Genomic DNA, 17,124 nt, shown 5'->3' on the forward strand with positions numbered 1-17,124 from the left:
TTCAGAGGTCATACTGCCTCCGACATCAGAGGATGAAGATTTCTGTCTTCTGGGTTGTTGCGCTGTGTAGTCTGGTCGATGTTTACCAACGTTTCAGAGGTCATACTGCCTCCATCATCAGGGCGCTGAGTATGAAAATTTCTGTCTTCTGGGTTGTTGTGCTGTGTAGTCTGGTCCATGTTAACCAACGTTTCGGAGGTCATACTGCCTCCGTCATCAGGGCGATGAAGATTTATGTCTTCTGGGTTGTTGCGCTGTGTAGTCTGGTCGATGTTTACCAACGTTTCAGAGGTCATACTGCCTCCGACATCAGAGGATGAAGATTTCTGTCTTCTGGGTTGTTGCGCTGTGTAGTCTGGTCGATGTTTACCAACGTTTCAGAGGTCATACTGCCTCCGTCATCAGAGGATGAAGATTTCTGTCTTCTGGGTTGTTGCGCTGTGTAGTCTGGTCGATGTTTACCAACGTTTCAGAGGTCATACTGCCTCCGTCATCAGAGTATGAAGATTTCTGTCTTCTGGGTTGTTGCGCTGTGTAGTCTGGTCGATGTTTACCAACGTTTCAGAGGTCTTACCGCCTCCGTCATCAGAGTATGAAGATTTCTGTCTTTGGGTTTTTGCGCTGTGTAGTCTGGTCGATGTTAACCAACGTTACAGAGGTCATACTGCCTCCGTCATCAGGGCGATGAGTATGAAGATTTCTGTCTTCTGGGTTTTTGCGCTGTGTAGTCTGGTCGTTGTTAACCAACGTTTCAGAGGTCATACTGCCTCCGTCATCAGGGCGATGAAGATTTCTGTCTTCTGGGTTTTTGCGCTGTGTAGTCTGGTCGATGTTTACCAACGTTTCAGAGGTCATACTGCCTCCATCATCAGGGCGATGTGTATGAAGATTTATGTCTTCTGGGTTGTTGCGCTGTGTAGTCTGGTCGATGTTTACTAACGTTTAAGAGGTCATACTGCCTGCATCATCAGGGCGATGAGTATGAAGATATCTGTCTTCTGGGTTGTTCCATTGTGTAGTCTGGTCAATGTTTACCAACGTTTCAGAGGTCATATTGCCTCCATCATCAGGGCGATGAGTATGAAGATTTATGTCTTCTGGGTTGTTGTGCTGTGTAGTCTGGTCGATGTTTACCAACGTTTCAGAGGTCATACTGCCTCTATCATCAATGCGATGAGTATGAAGATATCTGTCTTCTGGGTTGTTGCATAGTGTAGTCTGGTCGATGTTAACCAACGTTTCAGAAGTCATACTGCCTCCGTCATCAGAGCGATGAAGATTTCTCTCTTCTGGGTTGTTGCGCTGTGTAGTCAGGTTGATGTTTACCAACGTTTCAGAGGTCATACTGCCTCCGTCATCAGAGGATGAAAATTTCTATCTTCTGGGTTGTTGCGCTGTGTAGTCTGGTCGAAGTTTACCAACGTTTCAGAGGTCATATTGCCTCCGTCATCAGAGTATGAAGATTTCTGTCTTTTGGGTTGTTGCGCTGTGTAGTCTGGTCGACGTTAACCAACGTTTCAGAGGTCATACTACCTCCGTTATCAGAGTATGAAGATTTCTGTCTTCTGGGTTGTTGCGCTGTGTAGTCTGGTAGATGTTAACCAACGTTTCAGAGGTCATAATGCCTCCGTCATCAGGGCGATGAGTATGAAGATTTCTGTCTTCTGGCTTGTTGCGCTGTGTAGTCTGGTCGATGTTTACCAACGTTTCAGATGTCATACTGCATCCGTCATCAGAGTATGAAAATTTCTGTCTTCTGGGTTGTTGCGCTGTGTAGTCTGGTCGATGTTTACCAACGTTTCAGAGGTCTTACTGCCTCCGTCATCAGAGTATGAAGATTTCTGTCTTCTGGGTTTTTTGCGCTGTGTAGTCTGGTCGATGTTAACCAACGTTTCGGAGGTCATACTGCCTCCGTCATCAGGGAGATGAAGATTTCTGTCTTCTGGGTTTTTGCGCTGTGTAGTCCGGTCGATGTTTACCAACGTTTCAGAGGTCATACTGCCTGCGACATCAGAGGATGAAGATTTCTGTCTTCTGGGTTGTTGCGCTGTGTAGTCTGGTCGATGATTACCAACGTTTCAGAGGTCATACTGCCTCCGTCATCAGAGGATGAAGATTTCTGTCTTCTGGGTTGTTGCGCTGTGTAGTCTGGTCGAAGTTTACCAACGTTTCAGAGGTCATACTGCCTCCATCATCAGAGTATGAAGATTTCTGTCTTCTGGGTTGTTGCGCTGTATAGTCTGGTCGATGTTTACCAACGTTTCAGAGGTCTTACTGCCTCCGTCATCAGAGGATGAAGATTTCTGTCTTCTGGGTTGTTGCGCTGTGTAGTCTGGTCGATGTTTACCAACGTTTCAGAGGTCATACTGCCTCCGTCATCAGAGTATGAAGATTTCTGTCTTCTGGGTTGTTGCGCTGTGTAGTCTGGTCGATGTTTACCAACGTTTCAGAGGTCTTACTGCCTCCGTCATCAGAGTATGAAGATTTCTGTCTTCTGGGTTTTTGCGCTGTGTAGTCTGGTCGATGTTAACCAACGTTACAGAGGTCATACTGCCTCCGTCATCAGGGCGATGAGTATGAAGATTTCTGTCTTCTGGGTTTTTGCGCTGTGTAGTCTGGTCGTTGTTAACCAACGTTTCAGAGGTCATACTGCCTCCATCATCAGGGCGATGAAGATTTCTGTCTTCTGGGTTTTTGCGCTGTGTAGTCTGGTCGATGTTTACCAACGTTTCAGAGGTCATACTGCCTCCATCATCAGGGCGATGTGTATGAAGATTTATGTCTTCTGGGTTGTTGCGCTGTGTAGTCTGGTCGATGTTTACTAACGTTTAAGAGGTCATACTGCCTGCATCATCAGGGCGATGAGTATGAAGATATCTGTCTTCTGGGTTGTTCCATTGTGTGGTCTGGTCAATGTTTACCAACGTTTCAGAGGTCATATTGCCTCCATCATCAGGGCGATGAGTATGAAGATTTATGTCTTCTGGGTTGTTGTGCTGTGTAGTCTGGTCGATGTTTACCAACGTTTCAGAGGTCATACTGCCTCTATCATCAATGCGATGAGTATGAAGATATCTGTCTTCTGGGTTGTTGGATAGTGTAGTCTGGTCGATGTTAACCAACGTTTCAGAAGTCATACTGCCTCCGTCATCAGAGCGATGAAGATTTCTCTCTTCTGGGTTGTTGCGCTGTGTAGTCAGGTTGATGTTTACCAACGTTTCAGAGGTCATACTGCCTCCGTCATCAGAGGATGAAAATTTCTATCTTCTGGGATGTTGCGCTGTGTAGTCTGGTCGAAGTTTACCAACGTTTCAGAGGTCATATTGCCTCCGTCATCAGAGTATGAAGATTTCTGTCTTTTGGGTTGTTGCGCTGTATAGTCTGGTCGACGTTAACCAACGTTTCAGAGGTCATACTACCTCCGTTATCAGAGTATGAAGATTTCTGTCTTCTGGGTTGTTGCGCTGTGTAGTCTGGTAGATGTTAACCAACGTTTCAGAGGTCATAATGCCTCCGTCATCAGGGCGATGAGTATGAAGATTTCTGTCTTCTGGCTTGTTGCGCTGTGTAGTCTGGTCGATGTTTACCAACGTTTCAGATGTCATACTGCATCCGTCATCAGAGTATGAAAATTTCTGTCTTCTGGGTTGTTGCGCTGTGTAGTCTGGTCGATGTTTACCAACGTTTCAGAGGTCTTACTGCCTCCGTCATCAGAGTATGAAGATTTCTGTCTTCTGGGTTTTTTGCGCTGTGTAGTCTGGTCGATGTTAACCAACGTTTCGGAGGTCATACTGCCTCCGTCATCAGGGCGATGAAGATTTCTGTCTTCTGGGTTTTTGCGCTGTGTAGTCCGGTCGATGTTTACTAACGTTTCAGAGGTCATACTGCCTGCGACATCAGAGGATGAAGATTTCTGTCTTCTGGGTTGTTGCGCTGTGTAGTCTGGTCGATGTTTACCAACGTTTCAGAGGTCATACTGCCTCCGTCATCAGAGGATGAAGATTTCTGTCTTCTGGGTTGTTGCGCTGTGTAGTCTGGTCGAAGTTTACCAACGTTTCAGAGGTCATACTGCCTCCATCATCAGAGTATGAAGATTTCTGTCTTCTGGGTTGTTGCGCTGTATAGTCTGGTCGATGTTTACCAACGTTTCAGAGGTCTTACTGCCTCCGTCATCAGAGTATGAAGATTTCTGTCTTCTGGGTTTTTGCGCTGTGTAGTCTGGTCGATGTTAACCAACGTTTAAGAGGTCATACTTCCTCCGTCATCAGGGCGATGAGTATGAAGATTTCTGTCTTCTGGGTTTTTGCGCTGTGTAGTCTGGTCGATGTTAACCAACGTTTCGGAGGTATACTGCCTCCGTCATCAGGGCGATGAAGATTTCTGTCATCTGGGTTTTTGCGCTATGTTGTCTAATCGATGTTTACCAACGATTCAGAGGTCATACTGCCTCCGTCATCAGAGGATGAAAATTTCTGTCTTCTGGTTTATTGCGCTGTGTAGTCTGGTCGATGTTTACCAACGTTTCAGAGGTCATACTGCCTCCGTCATAAGAGGATGAAGATTTCTGTCTTCTGGGTTGTTGCGCTGTGTAGTCTGGTCGATGTTTACTAACGTTTCAGAGGTCATACTGCCTCCGTCATCAGATTATGAAGATTTCTGTCTTCTGGGATTTTGCGCTGTGTAGTCTGGTCGATGTTTACCAACGTTTCAGAGGTCATACTGCCTCCGTCATCAGGGCGATGAGTATGAAGTTTTCTGTCTTCTGGCTTGTTGCGCTGTGTAGTCTGGTCGTTGTTTACCAACGTTTCAGAGGTCATACTGCTTCCATCACCAGGGCGATGAGTATGAAGATATCTGTCATCTGGGTTGTTGCGCTGTGTAGTCTGGTCGATGTTAACCAATGTTTCAGAGGTCATACTGCCTCCGTCATCAGAGTATGAAGATTTCTGTCTCCTGGGTTGTTGCGCTGTGTAGTCTGGTCGATGTTTACCAACGTTTCAGAGGTCTTACTGCCTCCATCATCAGAGTATGAAGATTTCTGTCTTCTGGATTTTTGCGCTGCGTAGTCTGGTCGATGTTAACCAACATTTCAGAGGTCATACTGCCTCCGTCATCAGGGCGATGAGTATGAAAATTTCTGTCTTCTGGGTTGTTGCGCTGTGTAGTCTGGTCGATGTTTACCAACGTTTCAGAGGTCTTACTGCCTCCGTCATCAGAGTATGAAGATTTCTGTCTTCTGGGTTTTTGCGCTGTGTAGTCTGGTCGATGTTAACCAACGTTTCGGAGGTCATACTGCCTCCGTCATCAGGGCGATGAAGATTTCTGTCTTCTGGGTTGTTGCGCTGTGTAGTCAGGTTGATGTTTACCAACGTTTCAGAGGTCATACTGCCTCCGTCATCAGAGGATGAAAATTTCTATCTTCTGGGATGTTGCGCTGTGTAGTCTGGTCGAAGTTTACCAACGTTTCAGAGGTCATATTGCCTCCGTCATCAGAGTATGAAGATTTCTGTCTTTTGGGTTGTTGCGCTGTGTAGTCTGGTCGACGTTAACCAACGTTTCAGAGGTCATACTACCTCCGTTATCAGAGTATGAAGATTTCTGTCTTCTGGGTTGTTGCGCTGTGTAGTCTGGTAGATGTTAACCAACGTTTCAGAGGTCATAATGCCTCCGTCATCAGGGCGATGAGTATGAAGATTTCTGTCTTCTGGCTTGTTGCGCTGTGTAGTCTGGTCGATGTTTACCAACGTTTCAGATGTCATACTGCATCCGTCATCAGAGTATGAAAATTTCTGTCTTCTGGGTTGTTGCGCTGTGTAGTCTGGTCGATGTTTACCAACGTTTCAGAGGTCTTACTGCCTCCGTCATCAGAGTATGAAGATTTCTGTCTTCTGGGTTTTTTGCGCTGTGTAGTCTGGTCGATGTTAACCAACGTTTCGGAGGTCATACTGCCTCCGTCATCAGGGCGATGAAGATTTCTGTCTTCTGGGTTTTTGCGCTGTGTAGTCCGGTCGATGTTTACTAACGTTTCAGAGGTCATACTGCCTGCGACATCAGAGGATGAAGATTTCTGTCTTCTGGGTTGTTGCGCTGTGTAGTCTGGTCGATGTTTACCAACGTTTCAGAGGTCATACTGCCTCCGTCATCAGAGGATGAAGATTTCTGTCTTCTGGGTTGTTGCGCTGTGTAGTCTGGTCGAAGTTTACCAACGTTTCAGAGGTCATACTGCCTCCATCATCAGAGTATGAAGATTTCTGTCTTCTGGGTTGTTGCGCTGTATAGTCTGGTCGATGTTTACCAACGTTTCAGAGGTCTTACTGCCTCCGTCATCAGAGTATGAAGATTTCTGTCTTCTGGGTTTTTGCGCTGTGTAGTCTGGTCGATGTTAACCAACGTTTCAGAGGTCATACTTCCTCCGTCATCAGGGCGATGAGTATGAAGATTTCTGTCTTCTGGGTTTTTGCGCTGTGTAGTCTGGTCGATGTTAACCAACGTTTCGGAGGTATACTGCCTCCGTCATCAGGGCGATGAAGATTTCTGTCATCTGGGTTTTTGCGCTGTGTTGTCTAATCGATGTTTACCAACGATTCAGAGGTCATACTGCCTCCGTCATCAGAGGATGAAAATTTCTGTCTTCTGGTTTATTGCGCTGTGTAGTCTGGTCGATGTTTACCAACGTTTCAGAGGTCATACTGCCTCCGTCATAAGAGGATGAAGATTTCTGTCTTCTGGGTTGTTGCGCTGTGTAGTCTGGTCGATGTTTACTAACGTTTCAGAGGTCATACTGCCTCCGTCATCAGATTATGAAGATTTCTGTCTTCTGGGATTTTGCGCTGTGTAGTCTGGTCGATGTTTACCAACGTTTCAGAGGTCATACTGCCTCCGTCATCAGGGCGATGAGTATGAAGTTTTCTGTCTTCTGGCTTGTTGCGCTGTGTAGTCTGGTCGTTGTTTACCAACGTTTCAGAGGTCATACTGCTTCCATCACCAGGGCGATGAGTATGAAGATATCTGTCATCTGGGTTGTTGCGCTGTGTAGTCTGGTCGATGTTAACCAATGTTTCAGAGGTCATACTGCCTCCGTCATCAGAGTATGAAGATTTCTGTCTCCTGGGTTGTTGCGCTGTGTAGTCTGGTCGATGTTTACCAACGTTTCAGAGGTCTTACTGCCTCCATCATCAGAGTATGAAGATTTCTGTCTTCTGGATTTTTGCGCTGCGTAGTCTGGTCGATGTTAACCAACATTTCAGAGGTCATACTGCCTCCGTCATCAGGGCGATGAGTATGAAAATTTCTGTCTTCTGGGTTGTTGCGCTGTGTAGTCTGGTCGATGTTTACCAACGTTTCAGAGGTCTTACTGCCTCCGTCATCAGAGTATGAAGATTTCTGTCTTCTGGGTTTTTGCGCTGTGTAGTCTGGTCGATGTTAACCAACGTTTCGGAGGTCATACTGCCTCCGTCATCAGGGCGATGAAGATTTCTGTCTTCTGGTTTGTTGCGCTGTGTATTCTGGTACATGTTTACCAACGTTTCAGAGGTCATACTGCCTCCGTCATCAGAGGATGAAGATTTCTGTCTTCTGGGTTGTTGCGCTGTGTAGTCTGGTCGATGTTTACCAACGTTTCAGAGGTCATAATGCCTCTGTCATCAGAGTATGAAGATTTTTTTCTTCTGGGTTTTTGCGCTGTGTATTCTGGTCGATGTTTACCAACGTTTCAGAGGTCATACTGCCTCCGTCATCAGGGCGATGAGTATGAAGATATATGACTTCTGGGTTGTTGTGCTGTGTAGTGTGGTCGATGTTATCCAACGTTTCAGAGGTCCTACTGCCTCCGTCATCAGAGGATAAAGATTTCTGTCTTCTGGGTTGTTGCGCTGTGTAGTCAGGTCGATGTTTACCAACGTTTCAGAGGTCATACTGCCTCCGTCATCAGAGGATAAAGATTTCTGTCTTCTGGGTTGTTGCGCTGTGTAGTCTGGTCGATGTTTACCAACGCTTCAGAGGTGATACTGCCTCCGTCATCAGAGTATGAAGATTTCTGTCTTCTGGGTTGTTGCGCTGTGTAGTCTGGTCGATGTTAACCAACGTTTCAGAGGTCATACTTCCTCCATCGTCAGGGCGATGTGTATGAAGATATCTGTCTTCTGGGTTGTTGCGCTGTGTAGTCTGGTAGATGTTTACCAACGTTTCAGAGGTCATACTGCCTCCATCGTCAGGGCGATGAGTATGAAGGTATCTGTCTTCTGGTTTGTTGCGCTGTGTAGTCTGGTCGATGTTAACCATTGTTTCAGAGGTCATACTGCGTCCGTCATCAGGTCGATGAAGATTTCTGTCTTCTGGGTTGTTGCGCTCTGTAGTCTGGTCGATGTTAACCAACGTTTCAGAGGTCACACTGCCTCCGTCATCAGAGTATGAAGATTTCTGTCTTTTGGGTTTTTTGCGCTGTGTAGTCTGGTCGATGTTTACCAACGTTTCAGAGGTCATACTGCCTGTGTCATCAGAGTATGAAGATTTCTGTCTTCTGGGTTTTTGCGCTGTGTAGTCTGGTCGATGTTAACCAACGTTTCAGAGGTCATACTGCCTCCGTCATCAGGGCGATGAGTGTGAAGATTTCTGTCCTCTGGGTTGTTGCGCTGTGTTGTGTGGTCAATGTTTACCAACGTTTCAGAGGTCATACTACCTCCGTCATCAGAGTATGAAGATTTCTGTAGTCTTGGTTGTTGCGCTGTGTAGTCTGGTCGATGTTAACTAACGTTTCAGAGGTAATGAATATCATCGCCCTGATGACGGAGGCGGTATGACCTCTGAAACGTTAGTTATCATCTACCAGAGTACACAGCGCAACAACCCAGAAGACAGAAATGTTCTTTGAAAAGATAGTGTTAATGCTTTCAAATGACGGTTTTTTTTGCGAATTAATCATTGTAGTCGTTATCATAATTCTGTGCTCTAAAATAAAAATTCAGGTTCTGGATTTTAATAATAATTTCTTCGAAAGTGTGGGGCATCTCACCCGAGTATACCCTATAATGTATTTGAAGACTGTAAAACATCAGGTAGCAAAAGGCAGTGACTTCATATCGTTGTAGTGAACTTTGACTGTGTATGGTATTCTTACGCAAACGCCGGCCTACATTCGATACAATATAATTGTGGAACACTCTTGGCCGTAATTTAGATAATTACCGTCATTATAAACGTAACACCAGGTGTTGTGCATAAACAATAATCTCTTCTGTTACATCATTCGAATCAAAAACATTTGTTCCAACTCATCAGCTAAAAACGTGTCTCATTTCAGAACAATCCATGGCCGAGTAAGAAGGTGCTAACAGGAATACCACTCTTTTCTTGCTGTTGACGAACTTTTGGCTGTAATATTTGATTGATTATGCATAAGTCTGTCTAATGTAGTAATACACGAGGCTGTGAGTGAGAAATACAGAGAGGCTTATGGAAGTTGAGTAGAGTGCAGGACCCTACGTAACAATCCGGATTTCTTTTCTTGGTGACCTGTCAACGATTTTCTATTGTTAACTGTGTAGACTGCAAGTAAGTGCATAAGATGCAAGCATCAATAGAATTCCAGGAACTTATAGGAACGTGTAATTGGGTCTGCACAAACACACTTTACAAATTTCTTCACGAATGTCAGTAATCAACACCATCTTGGCAGGCGGAGTCACAGAAAGCCACGTAAATGCCCTCGAGCACCAACGTGCCCGCAGAAGTGTTTTCTGGTGCCCTCCAGAACTTCCCATAAACAGAAGACGGAGAGGGAATGTTGTCTTTGCCTTAAGGTTTTCTGTATTTGTGGTAAGGTTAAAGTGTGTAAAAAATCATAAGCTATATTAATGACGTCTTAATTGCAGGAAAGTGTTTTCAAACACTAAATGACTCAGAAAAAAAACTTGAATAAAATGATGTCGAAAATATTATAAATGTTTACATACCAGCTTGTCTTCAGTCATTGCTGGAAACAGAATTTTTCCGATACAAGAGAAAAATTTAGCACACCCCATGGACAGACGTTAACAAAATGTCATGGATCAGTATTATATTTGCGTCATTACTTGTTACAGAATAATTTCATTGCAGATGTGCGTTGAAGTTTTCTTAGAAAGCCGAACACGGAATCATATTGGTCCACTGTAGTGTCGTATCCCTGGCAGAGAAACGATGGGCCCCTGACTCCCCGCGACAGGATACGAACTGTAGATTTGCCTTGCGGTTGCAATCTTATCTCGTGGCCTTGGAGCTATTGAGTAGGGCAGCGTTCAAGGGTGAAAGCCAAGAACAATCTTCTATCGACTATTTAGATTCCTTTATTATTTAATATTAAAATGAAGATGGTGATACAGCAATAGTACTTGTGCTGAGACGCCTGGATCCTTGACTGCCAAGACCAAATCCTGAAGAACGGCGACAGCGTGACTGCCTCCGATAAAGTATGAAAGCTTTGTCTCACCGATACTAGTTTCTGAAGTGCATATAAAGGTCTCGGCAAATGGACCTCCCATGACTTAATGTCTTAGGGGTTCCGGGTTTCTTTCTTTCTTCCTCTTTTTTTTAACTGCTTCAAGGATCTACTGTCTTCGCACTTACAATATTATTACAGTCAAGTGTTGACAGATACGAGAGTTATTTCAAAAGTCATGGCAACTAATTTTGGGGAATCAAACACGTTTTATTGAAGAAAGTTCAAAATATACATATGAAAGGGCACGATATACTCCTCCGATTGGCGTAGTCAGATCAGGTGGGTATGAATGGGTGTAGTTATAGTAGGCAAGAAAATAGGCACATTACGGAATGACCGTTTCAAGAAAATTTTACGACGTTGGAGAATGGAAGTACTCCACCATCCTCCATATTCACCCGACCTTTCGCCATGTGACTATGACTTAGTACCAAAATTGAAACAGCCATTGCGAGGGAAACGCTTTCGTACACGAAGACATTTCCAACGCAGTTCGGCGCGAGATGACAAGATTTGGAGATGGTGAAGCTGATGGTATTCGCCATCTTCCTCGTCGTTGGCAGCGAGTTCTTGTTACACTCGGAGACTACGTTGAAGGTTGCTAGTCTTAATGTAAGAGTTCTGATTTAACTCATATTGAATTTTTAATTTTTTTAAATCAAAATTGAATTTTTCAAAGATTAAAAAATGAAAAAATTGCCTACTATACCTACACCCATTCACACATACCTTATCTGACTACGCCAATCGGAGGAGTATATCGTGCCCTTTAATATGTATATTTTGAACTTTCTTCAGTATAACGTGTTTGCCCCCCAAAAATAAGTTGTCATGACTTTTGAAGTAACCCACGTATATACTGACAGACCCTTCTGGGTTGTGTTTAAAATAATCGTGTTGTTCTTAAAGTCTTCTCGGGCTATCAGCCGTGTTAGCCGGTGGTCAATCGCAGACGTTTCGAGGACCATCTCTGCCCATTTTCAAGGCTGTTGACTGCCTGGATCGTAGAGCGAACTATCTGGTCTACAATTTATGAGGCTGCGGTCATGCTTGGATTTCGTGGTCGGCCGGCGCTCTGTTGAAGTGGGCGGTAGTTGTGCGCGTTCATCCGGTGGGTGACCGGTGAATCAGCTTCAGTGCTGCTAGTAACAGCGGACTACGACTATTTCTCGTCACTAATAGATGTTATTACATTAATTGTTCTTACCTTAAATCACAAAAGATATTCAAAGTGACTTCCCTATGCTTGCAGGCAAGCTTCACATCTCGTTAAAATGTTTCGAAATACTCGACGAGGCTCTTCTTGGGTTGTTCAGAGGTCCTTGCTGCAGGACCTCTGAACAACCCAGAAGACAGCATTCTTCTGCATTAATCATTTTTGCTGGAGTTTATAATATGTTCGAACGTAAATTTAGGCCTTTTGCGAAAGATGCAGAGCAATTTATAGTAATTTTGAAAAGGAATTTAATTCCATGATTCACCTGAAGTGGATCTGGCGATAACCTTTCACGGTTACTGAGGACTTCCAAATGTGTGATAGAGAGTTATCAGAAAATCTTATTGGTGTTAGTCTTAACGACGAGTGAAGTTCTTTGTTAATATCCAGGGCCATGTTAGAGGATTCTGGAACATTAACTACACCGTCTGACGTATCAGTTTCGTTATGTAAAGTAAAGAAATCCAGATTAAAATAATCGAAAAGCTGAACGGTTGGAGATCTTTCTTCGTCGAAGGCAGACCGACGTATGAGTCCAATAAAAAATAAATAGCCATAATTCCGGTGAGCCGCGTTGTGAAGAGAGGGTACAATGTATTTTAATTCTAACGCATAGGGTGGTTTCGTAATTAGCATTTCTTTTCCGTGGTGAACCTCCTCCAGGAAGAAATGGTTCCTGCCATTGATTAGTTGGCGCATTCGCAGATATATAGATCTCGGATCTTCGCTCCACTGATTAGGTTGAGCATGAGAAGAAGGTAGGAAATTTAACCACGTGTAAGGCATCCTGTAAGAAACACAAAAACAGATTAAACAATTATGCCGTGTTCAGTGCAGGAAATTGAACCTGGTACAAAATTCCAGCGATCTTCTGCTGCGTCACACGCAGAGGTTAAGGGGGACTAAGACGCCATGTGCTCTTGTACGTCCTCGCCCTACCCAGATTTCTGGATTCCAACGAGATTTTTCGTCTGTTTGTTTGTAACTGCAATAAAGCTCGGAGATACTTTGCGACAATTGAGTTCAGGCCATGCATGAGTCAGACCGAGGTCCGTGGTCTAACTTGTGCTCAAAGAATTTTCAAACGACAAATGTTATGATTGTATGTAAACACACTCTGACATCGGGAAGCTTCCCTCTAGCAGTATCTGCACTCCTGAGGTCAGTGGGTTATCGTACCGTGTCAAGCCCAGACATTCACCGTATGCCATTCAAGATTACAGAACCTCATAATCTGATGAAGCGTTGCAAAATTCCCAAAGAACTTCCAGCGGAACCCACAAATAAAAGTGCATGAAAAACGATTTTCACTCCAACATATTCTTAATAAGTCAACCGTACCAAAGTCCATTCAGGGAATCAGATTCACAAAATGAAGCACCCGTTAAAGAATTTCGAAATAATCGTTCGGTGAGGTGTTCTTAAATTGGGGGGGGAGAGTGGCTTGACAGGGGCCCATTTTGCTCACAGGTTATCTCACACGGTTTTCGACACGGACACAAACATAGTTTTTTATTTCGGAACATTACGTAAGACAAACAGACGTAAAGGATCTCGCTGGCAATAACTTATCAATCTTACACGTTGAAGTGCTATGCTTTATGCCTGTCAGGTATCGGCTGGGATTCTTCGAACAAAGAAACAAATGTCCTACATCAGTGGACAGTCGTTCATAGACGTGGCGCTTTTGCGGAGTCTCACGAGGAAGTCAGCGAGGAAAATCTCGATCAAGATAACCGTCTCCGGGTTGAGATTTAGTATTTATTCTTGCTTACGCAAATTCTCGCTCAGCATCGAGCAAGGGGAATCAGAATAAACAGCAAGAATTGCTCGATCCAGGGAAGTGAACAGACGATGGCTTTCGGCTGAAATAAACGTAGGTAGCCTCCTTCCTAAGTTTCCGGATTACTTCTGACTAAACAAGTCGCTGTGACTGAAGGCATCAGTTTCAAGTTGAACAATAATTTATAGCACGGCGAGTAAGACGTTTTTTTACTGAAAAACATTTAAGACTTGCTTTTCGTGCTTTCCTTCCACTTTGAACACAGAAGACGGAATCAAGGATCTAAGAATATCTTAATATGCCTGTTTAGGGGCTCCAGTTCAGTAGCGGAGCATTTTACAAGTGACTCCGAGTAGTTTCAATATTCTGACTTCGCCATTGGACCTGACACTCAAAAGTGTTTTGCATAGTCATTCCAAACTGCAAGTGTACGAATACACTCGAACAGACGCAGTGCGTTGGACATATTTTGCGAGCGCTGTCAGGTCAGAAACGCATGGTGAACACACAACCGCCGTATTTTTCTGGAGACCGACTAACTAACTAACAAACTCCCTGGTAGCAGAACCAGCACATCCTACGCCGACGACACCGTAGCCAGTCACCGGCCACGATCCTGCGCCAACTTCGTCCATTTGCCATCCTCACAGGCCACCTTCTTTCGATCCATCTTGATCCTTCCTGGTCTGCCCAGTGTTCTTTTTCTAGAAGGATTCCCTCCAATATTCTGTATGCACCCTTTGCTTCCGCCCGACATACGTGTCTGGAGAGCAACACTGTTCTTAATTCGCAGTAGAAACTGAATATGGCTAGGTGGCGTGTTATTTATTGATAAAAGAATTTCCCTATCGCGGGGTCCCAAGTTAATGTGAACTTCCTTACCTATAATGAGCCTCGATGTGGCATTCCGTACCATTGACCATCACCGCCTGTTCATGTGGGATCATCCTGACATATTTCCTTGTCAAATTATGGCAGAAGTCAATAAGCTTTGCCCCAGAGATGGAATAATCGCGTTTAAATGTCTTAGTTCTTTTCTCGAAGTGTTTCGTGAATATGAAGCGCCGAGTACAGAGTTTGGGGAATTCGTTTTTCTCACTTGAGTTAAGCATGGCTAACCCCAAGTGGATTGGCCAATGGTGGGCTATTCGCAGGAACCTGAGGAAGTCGTCCAGCAAACTGCCGGCGTAGAAGCACGCCGGATGTCCAGAGCCGGAGTGAGGGCTGTAAATGTGTCTCCAGTTGAAGGCTCTCAACTCGCGGTACTGCAAACAAACAGGGCAACAGTCAGACGGGCAACTGACCACATCGGCTGTTATCTTAACTAACGATGCCTCTGGTTTCCTTCAGGTCACACGTATGAAATTCTGATACCGTTATTCAAGTAATGAGCAGCTGTTTACAAACCCTGCAGTTGGTATGTCGTCGTTTAAATCATTGACGAATAAACAGTCGATGTTGCTTTTGGTGGTTTTGCTGTTCGTGCTATTTGTACAAGAAAAATTAAGGAGAACGGAGACCGGTGGAGGGCTTTGGGTAATTCGGTGTTGAACCTTCTGGTTAGTTAGACGTGGGTTGCACTCGTAAGCAGATGATGTTGAAACACGGAGGATGCATATGAGAAATAGCACTTCCGTTTAATCAGTGATTTGGTTTCCCTGTTTCTAACTAACAAACTGGATGCCTTACGGAACTCGAAAGTTCATCACCGAACTAAAAAGCCATCAACCGTTTCCTGTCCTGGGCTAACAAATTCGAATCTCTTTCAACTCCTATCTCCCATATAGCCTGACATTATCCTCCCATCTATGTCTAGGTCTCTCCAGCGGCATCTTCCCTCCAGGCTTCCCTATAAACACCTGGTGCACACCTCTTGGCCTATCCATGTGTGCTACATGGCCCGCCCATCTCATTCTTCTCGACTTAATTACCCTGACAATATTGGGGTAGAGTACAAATTTTTCAGCTCATCATTATGCAGTTTTCTCCATGCCCCATCGTCTTCTCTCCTATCCCCAAATATCCTCCTCAACACCCTATTCTCATGCAATCTGTGTTCCTCCCTCAGGTTGAGAGACCTTGTTTCGCACCCATACAAAACAGGCAAATTATTGTTTCTTATATTTTAACCGGTACTTGTGGGTTATCGGGACACATCGCAGTTTTCCGTCCAATCCAAGACCAGGTATTCGACTCTCCGCATGAACTGTCATTTATCCACACACATTAACCTAACCTAAGCTATGTTTAAAGCGATGTGTCCCGATAACCCACAAGTACCATTTTAATCAGGTTCATAGAAATCAGAGGGGAAGACAAAATATTTTGAACTGAGAAGTAGCAAGCATTTCTGGAATTTAGCCACCCCTAATTCCGTCGTGAATATAATTCTGACTTCTTATTGTTGTTTCATTGTTGCGTAAAGACGCGTATATAGTAACAGTATCAGAACTGTAACCTGATTGTCGATCAGTTTCTAGGTCACTGACAATTTACTCTGTTCGATTAAACGCACGAAGTCGCTTTCATCTCTGTTGTCAACCACGTGCACTCTTAGCTTCGTGTTGCTGATGTGACGAGCAGTCCTCGGACTGCAGCAGTGTTTTCAGGAACGTGTCTGAATCTGCCCTGGCTCAGTCCGCGTTAAACAAACGGAGTTACGCGCTTCTTTTAGAAGCAGAAATGTTAAACCCTAATCAACACTATTAAGAGTTTGTTCGTGACACAGCACGCTTCACATTCCTCTGAGTTGTTACAAAGATTCGGTCCTTAATCGCTCTTACCTGACCCTTCATTAACATCAGTGCAATGTAATGTTGATCCATTAGCAGTTGTTGTTCAGTTGATCGACATTGTCCTATACTAGGCAAGACATCCTGCGTAGCTAGAGTGAAAGGATAATTCTTTACCAGAAGTTCTTCCAATGTTCGACCTTCTTCAAAATGAGACACGGCATCCACCATTGCTCGATCAATCTTCTGACCCAAGGTCGAGAACCCGCGATTGAGAACTGAGGTGGCGACTTCACAGAATCGTTTGCACACGAGCCTCACTCGTCTAGCCAAGACATCGTAAGAGCAATGTTCGAAAATGCGAGCCAGCACCACTGGCGGCAAGTCCGTGATGTGCAGTCCAGAGGGTTTCGGTTCTCGTTGACTGCAGGCTCCAACGTTATCCGACTCTTCGTTGCCACGTTTAATTTTTGACTTGATAAAGCGAATAAACTTCTTCATCCCGACGAAAATTTTATGACAAAAATATTCCTGGTGGTTAAATTATATTATCTGAGTACAATATTCACGGCCTACGATTAAACCTTTGTTCACCTTTCTCGCCACACAAGACGTTAACAGTCCGTGACTAAGAGACAGTCAACAATGAGACAGACAGCCAACAAAGTGAAGCAGTCAACTTAGTACAACAATGCACTGGCGTCATGCCTCTCTCGCAGTTCATACTTCCAATAATCAGTTTGCTCACCAAGTTATGTATGAATATTGTGACGTGTTGCGTTTGGCATTGTTGTACTCGTTTATAGGCATTGTTGTGTCTCTTTATTGGCATCGTTGTTTGTTTATAGGCATTGTTGAGTTAGCATTGATGTTTACATTGTTGCGTCTGTTGATTGGCATTGTTGCATAGACATTG

At 44.3% G+C, this 17,124-nt stretch overlaps 1 protein-coding gene across 2 annotated transcripts; it reads right to left on the reverse strand.

The window, feature by feature from the left end:
* Nucleotides 1–11,816: 11,816 nt before the first annotated feature.
* On the reverse strand, nt 11,817–16,889 carry LOC110830511 (uncharacterized). Of its 2 annotated transcripts, none has more exons than XM_087348455.1 (3): nt 16,386–16,889; nt 14,359–14,741; nt 11,817–12,480 (listed from the first exon to the last, which is right to left on the reverse strand). In XM_087348455.1, the coding sequence occupies exons 1-3, from the start codon at nt 16,707–16,709 to the stop codon at nt 11,955–11,957; spliced, it is 1,233 nt and encodes a 410-aa protein (XP_087204581.1). In that variant the 5' UTR covers nt 16,710–16,889; the 3' UTR covers nt 11,817–11,954. The 2 variants fall into 2 exon arrangements, with proteins under 2 accessions (XP_087204581.1, XP_021921227.1); XM_022065535.2 differs by having other exon boundaries at nt 16,260–16,889.
* Between the last annotated feature and the right edge of the window lie 235 nt (nt 16,890–17,124).

The sequence above is a fragment of the Zootermopsis nevadensis genome, unplaced genomic scaffold, assembly GCF_977971745.1.
Source record: "Zootermopsis nevadensis isolate Lab colony 2312 unplaced genomic scaffold, Znev_1.0 Znev_ptg000002l, whole genome shotgun sequence".
Classification (NCBI taxonomy): domain Eukaryota; kingdom Metazoa; phylum Arthropoda; class Insecta; order Blattodea; family Termopsidae; genus Zootermopsis; species Zootermopsis nevadensis.